The following is a 16,112-nucleotide window of genomic DNA, read 5'->3' as shown; positions in this document are numbered from 1 at the left end:
TATCGAATAAACGATAATACGATGTTTGACCGCGTTGTATATGCTAAGATCTGAGGTTACTAAACTAATAAAATGATCATCAAAGTGTCTATGCTTATCGCCGTTTATTTCGGTACACGATCCTGGCGTCAGGGATCTGCGGAACTTTATGCAAATCTGGCTGGTGGGCCACGTATTCACGGAATGTTAATGGACCGATGAAGCGGTCTCTCGTGACCGAAAGAAAATAACGCGTTGCTCCTAGAACCGGTCTAACGTTCCGATCCAGTTTGAGATCACTTTCAATTTTGGGTAAACACCTTTCGGATGACCATGGGAAAAATGTTCCCACGTTCACGATCACGGCAGCGTGATCCTTTTAAGCCGTTTTGCACAAAACTTTTTACCACGCAATATTTAACGTCATATTCAATTTGACAAAATAAGATGCGTTTGAAATCTTTTAATTGCAATTTTAAATATCTTATTTTTTTAACGTTATTTTTTTTTTATAATCACGTGATACTTCTCGAGTATCACGATAGCATCACGATGCATCCGCATCGATATGACGTAATTGTTGATGGCGATCGTGTTTAGTGTAAGTTAAAGGCTTCTTTGTTACACTTCTACGACTTCCGACCTTAATATGTCTCTTTACCTTGCACTATTCTCTTAACCCTCGATGTCCCAAAGAAAATTAGAACTTTTCGGAGTATTGCATGTCGAATATTGTATATATCTACACTTTTACAATTTTTTTAGTCTGCTCTGTATATTAGTCGTTATTTTCAAATTTGTTCTATTGCTCCTAAATGTGTTTTAAAAATCTTCCACTTCGTGTTTGAATCTTTAAGATAAAATATTGTTGAATTATAATTTCTTTTCTTTGAATTCCGTGATTTACACGTCTCACTTCAATGCGTTAGCGTGTTTACGCGCGGGTAGACTATCGAGAATAATCGCGCATCCGTTCCTGGAGAATAATCTCTCATCCGTGGGTGTGCATCACAGACATCGGATGCCGATAAGGAAAATACGCTCGGTTTAATGTACTGTAAAAGAGTATGGAGATACATTAACAGGAAACATTCAATGCTCTTAGGACGAAAATGCGAAGTGACGTAACTAATCACGGATTTGTACGTAACTATTCCTAGCCGCAATAAACCCAATTGTTTATCTTTTATACAAGCATGAATTTTTCTTTCATGGAGCGTCTTGCGAGAATGAATGAAGACAATGGATTACGTGAATCAGGTCGGGAGGTTGATTGATCACGAGAAAGCTTTATGGAAGTGTAATGGTGCGCGGTTTCCTTCTTGTTCGGCAAGTGTTACATGCCTTATCACTTCCTTGATATTATTCTATAAATTATGCTGATACTAGATAAAGAAATTTGTCGACACGTTTCGCAAATCGATTGCCTTGACGTTTCCGCAGAAAATCGACGCTTTCCCTTGCCGATGCAACAAAGAAATATATAAACTACATTTTCTGTTATTTAGCTGTTTTTACATTGCAAAAACGCTACTAACAGACACGCGTTTTCTTATCAAAGAAAATGTGAAACGTACGTGATTCTGTTGTGGCCTTCGTGAATAATCTACATATTATGGCCATTCGGAAATATTATCCGGTATTAAAATTATGTCGCAAAAAAGTCGTACGATGCAGATCTTTTGCTGAATAACATGTGAAAACATGAGACTGAAAAAAACACGCAATAAAGCGTAAAAGACTGAAAAAACACGCGTGTCCTGTTACTTCAATTCAGCGATTTTTTTCAGTTTCTTTTCATGCGGATTTCTTTTTAAGTATTGACAATATCTATTGAAAAATAAGTAATAACAGAATATTATAAAGCAACGATGTTTTTATACTTACTAATACTTTCAATAGCAATCAAGTATTTGATATCTTTCTTCACGGTGTAATATTTCGTACGTTTATTTATTTTATACAATTTATCCGTACGCAACTTTCCTTCTGTAACAAAATCGCGCGAAGTGATATTCCTGCATTTTTATCATGGGACCGTTACGAGGTTCCACGAACAACGACCGATAGCGAGAAACGAAGCTGACGGTACCGCTGACGCTAGGATAACTTGGAGAAGTAATCGAATCGTCCGCTTCGGCCGGCTCACTTCTACGGTCATACGATCGCTCTTAACACTTCCGCGAATCCATCGACGTGCAACTCCGGAGCGTGTCTATCGAACGGAATAGTGCGAGTCCGACGAAGCATAACAAAACCATGGTACGCCGGATTAGCACGCACCCGACAACAGGTTTATTTCCGAGCTAATTTCCTGACGGGGAAGAAAATCCGCCGTTCGCGGTCGTGTCCGGCTTTAGGTCTGTCGAATCCTGAGAAATTACGTCGGGGAAAACGGCACGTTGAAATTCGTCTAATTGGCAGCCGAGAGCGCGAGATGTATTACGGGGAAAAGTAAATGTCAAACGTTTCAAGTGTCATTTTGTACGCTCGCCGGTTTCGACAGCAAACTCACTCGCGAAACTTTCTAATACTCGTAAAATGACGTTTCCAGTAATTGTGTAACTGGCTAACTTTGTAAGAATTTAAGTTACATATATAAAACCGTTACGTACAGTAGTATGTAGAGCTATGTCTATAATTGAGTTTCAGGAAATAAAGTAGAGCTCTTTGAAGTTTGTCACTTTAAATTGGAGAGAGGAACGAAATTACAAAGTTTATTATAAATCTCATCTCAAACTTCAAAGTAATTATACAGAATAATTATCTTGTTAAGTAAAAAGATCTTCCTTAAGACAAGTTCTCTGCTACTAGTTCGGTTCAGTCGTTACAAACAGGGAAAGATCTGGACGTATCGCGGTCAAGAGACACCGGGGTTTTATATTACTTCCTTCAATGGCGCTGCTACGACAAAAACCAGAAAGATCCTGAATTTTTGCGGAACGAATTATTGGCAGAAAAACCGAAGGAGCGTAGTACTCGAAGATAATGCTATCTTCGAGTTGCGAGTTATACTCGGAATTAACGAAGGGAGGATACTCGCAGCGACATTCCTCGGAAATTGCGCGTTAAAATCTAATCTTTACGCAGAAAAAAATTAGGATGTCATTGCATGGGCAGTCATTACAGGCAATATAATTTTTCAAGAGAACATCAATCTGTCTTAAATATTGAGAGTTACTTGTTTAAATCAATTGTTAAAAATTTCCAATCTCCTGGTATTAAGAATTTTGTTTAAATCGCCATCACAACTGTTCACTGTTAATTCGCTGGATAAAATCACGAATAATTTCATTCATCGCCGGGCAGGGTTCTTATCCGATCAGCCGATAGGAGTTATAATTTCGCGAACTTGCGGAAATAATAAATTGCGGAATTATTGACTTCTTCGTGACTCGTATAAGCGTTTAATATTCTACGCGCTTAGGGGCGGCGCGGCGCCTTTAAAAGTACGTCTGCATAATGCATATAATTATGGCCTAATAACGGACGAAAATGGTCGATCGGTCGCTCGTCCGCTATTATCGATACGCCGTACAATTACCTATCAAATGTAATTTCGAATTACGCAACGACATGACTCGCGTGATTCATCGCGAGCAAAAACGCGCGCGCCCACCGTGAAATTGCGTTCCATCGCTGCCGCTGCGTCTTACGCGTATACGCAACTGCATTAATTGCATCGCAAGGACGCAGCTCGATTTTTATATTAATCGACCTTTTGCGTCAAGCCGTTCTTTAAGTGCTATCATGCAAACGAGTTCTCGATCTCGGCGAACCTTTCAAGATGGTATTATCTTCAGCGAGTGTGCACGCGAATACGTAAGCGGGAATGAATGCACGTCGCGAACTTTTTCGGAATCGAACTTTGTGCCGTTCCGCGTCATGCAAAAATTCACAGTATGTCACACTGTCAGTCATGCAACCATGAAATATAATTTTAGTTTCGTTTGCCGAGACTGTTCTGAATCAAACTTCAAACGATTCTAAAAGTTAAAAAAGTTTTCATGGAAATATTCTATATGCTCCATGCTAACATTGGATTTTTGCTTCTCTTTGTTGTAGGGGGAACAAAGAGAATCTTTTCTCAATGATAAATGTGTGTATATATGTGTATCTGCTTATAATTAATTTACAGTTCTCTAAAATTATTCGTGCAATTTGTAAAATTTGTACTTCAATTTCAGGCTAACCTACGGCTATTATTTATAAAAACGCCTCGAGTTCAAGATGTACGATGTAGTTGTGATCGTGCTGTCCTGTTCCTAATGTCAGGAATTTGCAGATTAATGTGTTGAGTAAACGGGGGTAACGAGCAATCATTTTTCACCGTTGCTGGAGAGATTCCTTTCGCGTTACCTCCGTACTATATTTGAGGGCTTGCGTACGAGAACAGCTATTCGAAGCTCTAAGGCCGCCGGAATTTTCCTCCCTTGTTTCAACGCGCGCCAAAAATTCCTTGTCAAAGGTGCGCCGAATAATTTCGAGGGTAAAAGCGGATTCGGTGGGCGTCGGGGAGGCGCGCGGGGTTCAGCCAGCGTCTCTCTCTTACGCCCGCATATATTTTTAGCATTACGCCTGGTCAACATTCTACTCCGCGTTGCGCCCTCCGCGTGTGTTGCCCCGGCCCATTATTCTCTTTCGCTTTCCTCTCGCAGTTTTCGTCCTTCCTTTTGCGCCACCAACGGTCGCAGCTGTCGCGCGCGGAATTGCACCCGTTCGCGTGCATTTTAATTGTGCGCGTCACCATGCTATTTCAAGGTAAATGTTCGCGCGAGAACGCTCCTGCCGCCGCGATATAACGTCGTATGATTAACCGCGAGCGCGAAACGGCGCCAGCGTAACGCATTGCAACCGCTCTTTCGTAGGTCATCGGCCAGGCGTGAAAGCCGCGAGAAAATATTTTTCCTCGGCCAAAGCACAATCTCGTAATTTACTCTTGGACGGAAATCTGAGAGCAATTTCATCATTTTTGTTCATAATGTGTATCTCGTCATATATACCTCAATATCTTGATGGTTTCAACATGCTAAAAAGAACAACGTTTAATTTTCGTGTGCATAAAGTTTTCGTATGTAGAGTGTATTGCTTCAGAACGTTTATTCTTATCGAATAAAGTCACACGGAATTGTTCGAAGAATTGCTCGAAGGAAACACGACGACTTCATTACAGTGTAAACTGTCATTTATCTCGACGTTCTCTCGTTACGATTACGCCCCACGTAATAGGCGGTCACTCCCTGCGTAAACACACGTAAGGAGAGAACAAGTACACCGTACGCGAATCTTATTAAAATTCATGTTCAATTTGCCTGACCGGTGCAATTGCATAATATATAGGTATATATCGCTAGGCACACCGGTTATCCTTCGAAACAATCTCCTTGCCGTGACGGTTTGGCCTTTCGCTTTCGTTCTCCGGGATGGAACAGTCGAAGGAAATCCCCCGTTGATTTTGTGTCTAATTAACGAGACGATCTCGCGGTATTTCTATCGCACATTCGTCCGTCTGTCGCGATAAATATAGCGTGTGCATGCATGCGCAGCATCTCAGGCTAAAACGACGTGCCTTGAGGAAAACGTTTATGAGTACATAATACCGGGCTGTATCTAATTGTTCGCAGATGCTCATACGAGCATCTTTGTCGCTTGCATCCCGTTTTGTTCCCGTAATTCTTTAACATCAGGCATGAGGCAGCTTTAGCGCTGTGCTTTTTTTTTAGCGTGTCTAGAGATTTTTATATTTATTTGTCTGTCTGTATTCTATACAATTACGAAAACGCAAAAATTTCACGCAAACCTAGTATTTTACCTAACAAGCAAGAGAATGCCTTGTAGTGTCTGACATTATATATTTATGAGATCTCGGACATTTGGATTGATAATTTGCATTGAAAAAGTAACGCTCGGAGACATTTACGAAATACCAAGGTGAAAGAAAAGCGTTGGCGAGAAAAAAAAGATCCTACGTGTTTCTGTTCCCGATCGCGTGCGCGCTATGTGGGCGACGCTATTATCTGTTGATCGGCAGCATATCGGTGATAATTAATATGCGCGCCGAACCGCAGGTTGAACAGAATGTCTGATGCCGATATTATAATGCACGAGGCATAATCGAGAGATTTGTATTACCAAGAAGGAGAGAGAAAGAAGCGTGAAGGCGGCGAACCACAGGAATTTATTCAGGCAGATAAGCTTGTCATAAGCGGTGACTAAAAAGGAGGTGTATATTAAGATCAAGACCAGCATGATTTGATCACATTCTATTTCTAAAGCGTGCAAAAAAGAAATGATTGAAAGTGCTGGTATTCAAACGTTTTGCAATTTTGAGTGAAATCTCCTAGTTTCAAGAAACCGAGTTTTAAAGAACAAAAATTGATGTAAAAAATGTAGAAAATATTATGACATTCCTGATTTCACTTATTCTTGATACAATTGATAAATCGATTAAATTATTTTAAAAATGCAGATATTATTAATACAGCAAGTCAGCGTAGTTTGTAATTATATTTATGTACGGTTATGGGCTCATTTATCGTTATTACCTCTAGTGGCTCGCGAAAACATTTAAAGAGTTCTATTCAATTTATAAACGTACTACTTTCATTTATATATATGCCTTTGTAAACGATTTATATATATAAGCATATAAGATAAGTAATGTTATTGTGAAAACTCGATAGATGTGATAGATGTGATTAAAATTGTCAAATAATGCGATTTCACTGTAATCCTGTGTGACATACATAACTTCTATACATTAAGACTGCAACAGGAAAAGTTTGCTGAGATGAAAGTGTTTAAAACAAACTGGCACAATTCATCAACGGTCACTTACGTCTTCCTGACTATGACAATTTTGACCATTTCTCTCGCCGTGTCCCGGTATTTAGCAGAGTAAAAATGCTCTCTCGCACCTATCAACGTGCCTACGTGGACAGTACGAATGACTCTCGACCATCAATCATCCCATTTTCCTACGTGCGAGGCTCTCACGTCTCGATGCGTTCTTCGGCGCAGCGGTTGCATACCGTAATAAATGTACCCACTGCGCGTACACGGCGCGTATTAGCGTGCGAGCCCGTACTTATTTGCGTGACAAAGCGTGATATTCAGACACCGGCATGTTCGCAATACGCTTCGCCGTTAGCTATTATTCGTGTCGCACGAACGGCATTCGATGCTGGGCATGGCGATGCACCCGGAGCCTAAGGCCACCGATATCGGTATGCCATGCCGCAGACGTGCGCAAAGGCCTCCTGGAGCGATTCGTTTTTCCGAATGTATACCGTTAAAGGCTCGCCACTGCTGGTGGAAAAGAATATATATCGCGATAGGCAAAAGCGTAATAACACGACGCGCCACGATCATCCTTTTCCCTTTCGAAACCGGCATTCATGTATTTACTATGATACGCGCTATTTGGCATGTTACGGATAATTTGACACTTCGTCGAAAGTTCGTTGACCGACCCAGGCAATCTGGAGTGCAAGCAGCAGACCTCTCTAACATTTTTAGAGAGTAGTAAAAAGAAAATAATATTTCGATCTATTCGGAAAGATTGTAGGCACAGATGAATGCGATGACGTAGTAAATTGCATTAAGACTAAAGATTCATGCTCCGGAGAAAGCATAATTGGATATGAGAGTAACCGTTTCCTCTGACGATCCAGGAGAGTTGGGTACATTAAGCTGGAAGTGAGTGGAAGCGGAACGGCTTTTAATGTAAAATCCGAATCACCCTCCCCTGCTCCCTCTCCACCCGCGGTTATCCTCTACCCACACAGGCGCAAATTCAACGCCGTCTGATGGATGCGAGGTAATCGCTGTACTTGAACTCTGCGTGCACTCGGCGGGTGCTTTTGATTTCGATACACGGAGCCGGTAAATACCCGCCCACCAGGACATTCGTGGAGCATTATCTATCCGGGGAAGGTTGGAAATTTCCGTGGTGTGGCGCATGGGCGCGGTCATTGCGGCAGGATCTTTTTTACTCGATGGAAGCTCGTTAAACCCGAGCTCCATCAGAGACGGATTACGTACTGCTTCGCGCTAGACAATTAAGTCGGGGCGAGCTGATTGTATCCCACGCTCGCGCGCTGCTACGTTCTCGTATCCTTTTTTACCGCTCCGCGAATCACCAACGGGATAGATCGCACTGGTAATGTAATCAGCGGTCTGCGTACCGGTCCGCCCGAGTCACCGGCGTTCGTGATCAATTACATCAGAGAGACGCTTATGTAAACGTCAATACACTCGCCTTGCGCCCTTAGCAACATCGTGCGAGCATGGGCTCCTTTGATACTTGCGATTCAATCGAGACCGATTACATTTGATCTGCGTTAAATTGATCAAACAACCACAGGTAGTTCCGTTAATGCTTATGCTAATTGTGATTTCCTCGCGCCCTTTGGTCTGTAATTGGCGAAACGGAGAACGTACCTCAAAATATTAAAGTCAAAATGTTGACAGTTCTCTCTCGTTGAACGACAATTTATAACTAAAGTTGCTAATATTATTTAATGCTAACAGATGTATAACATATATAACTAAATGTACAATATACAATTTTATTAGAGTTTTTGAACACAAATAAAATCAAATATTATATAATCAAAATCCAGAGAGAATTGCGACATCATTTATCATAGGCGTGACACATTTGTCATTTAAATGACAATGTAGACAATATAGAATAGAATATTCATTTAGCTGACGCGAATATTTTGAATATTTCCCGATGCCCGCAAAGGAAATTGAATTAGTCGTCGTTTCCGGGAATAATCTAATCGTGACACTCGCTGGAGTGATCCAATCTGTTGGTGGCACGCTCGCGCATGGAAATTTATCGTATCTGATATAACTCTTATCATCGCCGCGGATCTAACATATACATTGCCGATCGCAGCCTTGTAATAACGCGTTCGATCGTAACACTAACTTATACGCCATAGTCAGATAGAATCTTCAGTTTGCATAGGCTACTAAATGAGTGTGAATTAAGATATCGTTGTTCTTTTTTAGAAGAGCTCGAATCTCGAGTCGGATCGATAGATTATTATCGTGAATGAGTGAACGCTGTGTAAAATTCTTAAGGCTGATGGAAACCATCAAAATTCCAACATTGATTATTTTGACATTTAAAGTTCGAGCCAATATTTTGTTTTAAATAAAATTTAATCAAAGTTAATCGCAAAATACAGTTTTGCAACAATTCTTCAACAATAATTTTTTGGTTGTATTTAACGTGAGGTTTAATTCATTAAAATTTTTAAATTGGAATTGCTTATAATTTAATAACTATTTTTATATTTTGGAATATAAATATAAAATGTATATTATTAAAATAATCTTCTCCTAGAAGGTTTTACTTGTAATAGGTACCTGTGAGATCACTGTATTCTTAGAAAAGATGAGGTAAGCTATCTTGATAATAGTTATTGCATATTGTTGGTTTATTAAAATATCAGTGATCTTTCACTTAGAAATCTGCGTAACGATTGACTATTAATCATTACGCTGCAACAGAATTACATAAGAAACGATCCCGCGAATAATCCCGTGAATTTCATTACTACTGTGCGAAGGAATCTCGGTTGAAGAATTTATAGCCTCTGATGTATATGCATCACTTGACGATGTGCATAACATCGTCGAGTTATTAGAACGCGCGTACGTGTAGATCCCATAGTTTGAAACCTTTTAAGCCGAGAAAAATAAACGTTTTACGGTCTAAGAATAACTGAGCGCGATGCATAGGATGTGCAAGTCACATGCAACCGAGACGAACGCCGAGAGTTGTCGTCTCGTGGTTTGTAGGAAGTCTTTGTCGACATTACAAATGAAAATAGGTGTACATTGCGATTAGTACAATTTTTTCTATAACTTATGACTTTGTCAGTTTGACTAATGATTGATTTATGTAATAAATGCTATATATCGAAAGATTTGCAGTGATCGTTATGGTACTGCCGCGCATTCCATTATATTGCATCATTAATCACGGGCTCGGTTGTAGCACCTTTTTTAGATATGAAACACGATAGTTCTTATTCTGTCCACTAACATCGACAATCTCAAAGGCTGATATAAACGTGCTGGCAGAATTAAGCAAGCGCAAGAAAATCTAGGCGAATCTATGACGAAACGTATATTTTTACACTTTGGTCCAAAAATAGGACGGCAAAATGTAACGAAGAATTTACTATTAATAATATTGAATAATGATACTGTATTTATAAGTATTTACCAATAATAAATATTTTTAAATAGTAGATATTAAAGAGATAAAGTACAATATAGATCAGGTTTATATTTTATTTTATAAAATGAAAAGTAACGTATTGTGTATTTAAACCGGTTATTTTTAATGACATAATGATTTTGAATCATTACCAGGTGTGGTTACAATGGTAATTGATGAAACTCGAGCATACCAGAGAGTGATTTTTGTATTATATTTTTCTATCGGTGTATGTGTGTGTGCAGCAGGACCGTTATGTCGACACACGTTTCGTGCTTTTGCTCTTTAACTGAAGCGGGTAACGTTGAATTAAACGTCGGAAGAGGGAGGGTGCTTGTAGCGAACTACAAAGCGATAATTATAACGTGCTCTCCCGTGTACTCTCTCATAATCACCCGAATTATATTTGGTTGAATAGTTACGACTACGTTCTCTCGATATTACATTGAAATTTGATGATTCTCTTCAAAGCACCACACGCGAACTTTCATAAATTCTGATCTGCAATATTTTTATCAAATGTAACTATTCGTCATATCGGAAAATAGTCGAAGATAAATAAATAAAATTCGTAACGTGAGTAATAACATAGCGTATACGTAATTTTCGTTGCACTATAACTATGTACGATATACGGGATGTAAAAAAAGGACATATGAATTTTTTACTGTACAGTTAACTCTAAATAAAGTACATCTGTGTGTAAACACTTCACACAAGATTTACGATGCCGTAATAATCTAAGAGGCGGTTTATGAAAACTATTTACGGCCCGTTCACCCTAATCGTCTCTCGACGCTGCTATGCGAGCACATGATCTATCGATTGCAGTGGCTCTCGCTTTTCATTCGGAGGTTCATCTGACAGCTGTAAACTTTCGCACTAAACGCGGACCGCACCGTCAGGGTTTTCGACAGGTTGACACCACTCCCCAGACAATAAGAACGACGACAGATGCAAGAGTCTTTTATGTCCTATTGTGCTAACGCGCTTTATGGCAATGTTTGTTTCATCATGAATGTTGAACATTTTCTGGACCGTTAGAATATGTATTTATGTGGTCATGGTGATCTCAAGTGCGTTTAAAGGTGCATTAAAAAAAATTTATTTTAAACTGAACACACAAAAATGTACCTCAGGTGGCATAAAAACATATAAGTTTTGTTTTAAACAGTTTTAAACCGAAAAATATGAAGAAATTTATAATATTATTAAACGTAATATTAATAAAAAAGATTTTAATTATTATAAATAACGTAAAATAACGTAATATATATGAGGAGATATGAATATGTATGTATGTCTATTATATTTTTTACTCATAAAATTGGATATTTGATTTTTTAAATTCTCTTTTTTACATTTTTTATGCACTTTAATAAAATACAGATTACATAAATTATACTACAATTTAAACTTCTTATTCTTTCTTCGAAAAATCGAGATTACAGAGCGTCTACTACTTCTATATTTTTTCTTCGGCGTATATCAATTTGAAAATGACTAAAATATAACAATATATACGATTATGTTGGTAACTAATATCTGTGCATTACAATACATCTCTGTCGACATATCCTTATCGTCTCGACAGCACTTTTCATGGCGTGATGGCACGCAGATCAACCACAGAAGTCAAACATTCGTATGCAGTTTTGCGGTTCCTCTGGCACGAACGTGCACGTAGGAAGTACGTAAAGGTGCACGACTGAAAAACGACACCCCGTGTGTGTTGCGCATAAATAACGCGTCGTGGCTCAAGGGTCGAGAATCGAGTAACCACTGAGGGTGCGTCTCCTCATCTTCTTCCTGCGTCCCGACTGCTTCCACCGATCATAAATCACTCTTTATATACGTTTCAACGCGAGATTGTGCTCTCGTAAAATCATTCTTCCCTCCACGTGGTTATCCCCGACAAAAAAATGTGACCGCGAATGCGGTTGCCAGCGCTAGCCCTCTCACGATTCTCATTGGTATCCTCGGCTCTCGGCCTGCGGCAAAGAATTTGTTATAAAAGATAACTGCGAACACTAAACGACTTAATAAAATTGGATGTAACAATTGTTTGCGGCTTGCAAAATTGGAATCTCATTTATCGTAGTTTTTGCGTAAAATGTCGTTATTTGTGTCGTTATCGCTTTAATGTACTTTCAAATGTTTGCACAACACACGTACGAAATATTAAATTCCTGTTTTGTTTGAGAAAATATCTTATTATCGTCATGTAGCAGATTATCCATCGTAGCCATGTAACATAGTCTACAATTTGGCGCGATTACGTTTCACGAAATCTATTTCCAGATCATGTTACTCTCACTTACAAGTATTATTTTCTTACCCATGTCTGTATTCATATTACTCGAGTTTTCCACTTGCACTGCATCAATCGCATTGGGCCGTCGCAGTTTCACATCACTAGATTTAGCAGTTTTATGAATTATATTTGGTATTGATGTCTTCTTTGTTTGATTTACATCTTGATTAATTTTCAATGATGACATACCACCAATCGGTTCTTCCACTAATGCCCTGTGAAAAAAAATTTATAATTAAAAGTTTAGTTGTGATTGATAACACCGGAACAATGGACTGAAGTAAATGAAGTAAATATGGTTTTTAATATAGAATTTGTCTACTTTATTACGTTACTTAATCGTAATAAAGAACAATCACATTAATGTGCAAACAATATTTTTCTAAAAGAAAACTAGCATTAAAAAATATGTATAGATATCAATTTGCATATCTAAAAATTTTATTTACTGATCTGCATAAATTTAAGTATGATTTATATTTAACTATAATTAGTTTCATTTATAATTACTAAGTTGTTTAACTTATTTAACTTAATTTATAATTAAACTACAATAAAGTTAAATATACAAATATAGATAACTTAATACAAATATATAATTACGGAATACGTTCACACTCAGCCTGATGTCGTGGCCAATCTTCCAATTGACAAGCTTTGCTACAATAATACGTACGGCATTTTTCACAATGTTTAGTTGTTTTCGTGGAACAAACGGAGCAGCTTTGTACTCCATTCTTAAGCTTATCGTCGCAGTATTCATGTAATCCCTGCAAAAAATAAACATTAATACTCAATTATTTCTCTAACATAAATTATATCATTAGTTAAATCAATTTCAACAATGTAACACATTTTTTCTAACTTTTATATTAATCTTATATCTGCGTAATTTCGTACGTTCTTTCGTTGTTCGTATATTTTTGAAATACATTCTTCAATCTTAGGATATGGTTCTGGATATTCATACATCGTATAACCGCGTCCAAGAGAAACGTGTCTTTTTCCATCTGACGTGACAGTCATCACACCCCTGAAATAAGAAGCCATGTAAAATACAGTAAATTTAAACAGTTGTTACATTGTATTGTATTTGTTCAACCTTGTCCATAATTTATTTGTGCTCCCATAAGGATCTTCAACCTCAACCTCATGACCTCCAAGTATTTGCGAGAATGAAGGCAAAGATGATCCATAGTTTACATATCTGTATGGTACTGCCCCTGGTTGTGGCAACACATGTTTACGGAGTGCATTTATCACTTGACCACGACCCATGGCCATATTCCGACTAAGATCAAATATGTATTATATTATATACATTATATACGATTACATTCTCACACTATATACATAAAAAATATATACACATATTCTCGATTTCAGCTAATAATTGATTTATATTTAATATAAAAAATATTTTCTATTACTTGAAACGTGATTGATATCATATATCTCTTTCAAATATTTTATAACACTATTTATTTATACGTATAAAAAAACCAAGATAAAACATGCTTAAATACTAATTTGATCATATTTGATCGTAACTATTTTAATATTCCAATAATTGCTAATGTTGATAACGCTTACTATTTTATATCGTTGGGAATATAAGGCGGCGAATCTGCAGTGTTTACTACTTTTGGTTTTTCAAGAGTTTTAGATAAATCTGATTTTTGCTCTTCCTTTGTAGAAGATCTCTCCTTTACAAATGACACTTTTAGATACAATGGTTTTTTATTATTGAGTTCTCGTATAGCAAGTTCGGCCTCACGATATGTTCCATACGTAACATAAGCCCACGTAGCATTACGAAGACAGAACATTGCAGTGATTTCACCATACTGACTAAAAATATCTCTGATGGCATCCTTAAAGATCATCACGTTTCATGTTATTAAATAAATAGATATCTTAATCTCAAAAATATAGATATATATCTAATATTAATTTCAAAAGTATGACTACAATATGTAATTTGTGAATCAAGTTGTTACTAACAAAGAATGTTTTAATAATTATAATTTACAACTAAATAGATCGATGGATCATACCTTATTGAACTCTCTTGGCAAACTTTTCACATGTATCACGTATTCTGTGTCCATCCTGTAAATACAATTAAAAATATAAAAAAAAATTGTCTGCAAGATATAAATTTACACAAATTATCACCCCATTAAAGATATGGAGTTAAATTAAAAGGAGTGTAATGGAAGCCATGCACCACATGGTATTTGTAATTTCAAATATATATATACATATATCACATTATTAGCTGATACACTTCTCAAGTTACACAAGATCTAAGAGCGCATATTACAAAAATATTAAATATATAATATATAATTTAATATATGATTCTCTTTGATTATGCAACGTGCCATTCCAAGCAGATTGCATTTATTCAATTTATGCTTTCTTCGTTCTTACCGATCAACAAGCGGCATTTGCTCGGCATTCGTATCACCATCGAAGCCATCGAAGTACGCCATATTGCGCACAATGCTAATTTCACGTTTGCAAAGTTGTAAAGGATCAAAATTTCTTCCTCTTTTACAATACGTAGTACCGGAAGAATAATAATCTTCCACAGGAGGCCGTTCTTCCACTGCTCAGACAACAGCAACTGGAAGGCGTGATTATTATATTCACGCACGCGGCCACAGGATAAACATCAAAGGACACTGGTTGACCTGCAAGACCAGTACAACGTTAACGCTATGCGATGGAAAGCCAGGGCTCAATTCTCTAACGACAAACGTATGTGTAAACTCTGCTCTAATAGAAAAGCTGCAAGCTCTTATTGGCTAAAAACTGTGCGATAGCCAATCAATTTGCAGCCTTTCTGTTAGAGCAGAGTTTACGCATACGTTTCTCGTTATCAGAATCGGGCCCTAGAAATACGTAAAAAAAAAACCATTAACGCGGGGAAAAAGAGCCGTAGAGCAACACGTTCACGCAACCGTGCAACTGCGTCTATAACAGAAAACCGCCTATGAAAGAAGATACGAACGGTTTGAATGGATGAATCTGATGAATCTCCAAGAGGCAAGAAATAGCGGGAGACGCAACAACACACACACCTCTGGTTCTGAACTCCTGTCTCCTGCACACAGGATGCTGAAACGCTCGCTACGCGGTAACGCGATATAGGAAGGGTAATAGTAGCCAATAAAATTAGTTCTTACGAAAAAATTGCACGTTGATTGGCTACCGCGTCGGTTCTTGCTCGTCCTTTCGGCTCCACTTTCTGCACTCAAATCAAAACCAACGCCCTTCGAGTTCGGCGAAGTGAAACAATAAAATGAACAAACGCGGTTTTAGGCGCCCAGAGGACAAATATCTCGTCAAGCGCTAGACATATTACGTTGCATCTTTCTCACGTTGCATCGCTTCGAGAGTCGCGAAACCACGAGATCTTGGAATTTGACCTTCTCACGAACGATTTAGGTGCATGTTTTCCCGCGCATGCAATATATCTGCATCTATGTGGCAATAAGGATCACGGCCGATCTATAAAGTGGCCAATAAAAATCGATAGATAGAAATCGAGAAGCGCATAAAGCGAGA

The 16,112-nt window shown here is 38.1% G+C and overlaps 2 protein-coding genes across 4 annotated transcripts in view; one reads left to right on the top strand and one right to left on the bottom strand.

Annotated features, from left to right (window-relative positions):
* LOC112462483 overlaps nt 1–16,112 on the top strand; it is a 291,597-nt gene that overhangs the window by 263,001 nt on the left and 12,484 nt on the right. The gene's annotated exons all lie outside the window — the stretch shown is intronic.
* Nucleotides 11,654–15,360, bottom strand: LOC112462484. The gene is made up of 8 exons (XM_025028285.1): nt 14,973–15,360; nt 14,594–14,648; nt 14,130–14,410; nt 13,639–13,827; nt 13,437–13,569; nt 13,140–13,306; nt 12,561–12,751; nt 11,654–12,213 (listed from the first exon to the last, which is right to left on the bottom strand). Exons 1-8 carry the CDS (start codon nt 15,032–15,034, stop codon nt 12,128–12,130), a joined length of 1,164 nt encoding a protein of 387 aa, XP_024884053.1. The 5' UTR covers nt 15,035–15,360; the 3' UTR covers nt 11,654–12,127.

The sequence above is a fragment of the Temnothorax curvispinosus genome, unplaced genomic scaffold (genome assembly GCF_003070985.1).
Source record: "Temnothorax curvispinosus isolate PA1 unplaced genomic scaffold, ASM307098v1 QBEX01012454.1, whole genome shotgun sequence".
Lineage (NCBI taxonomy): Eukaryota > Metazoa > Arthropoda > Insecta > Hymenoptera > Formicidae > Temnothorax > Temnothorax curvispinosus.
Note: the sequence above shows the minus strand (reverse complement) of the source record. Positions and strands in the feature narration are given on the sequence as shown.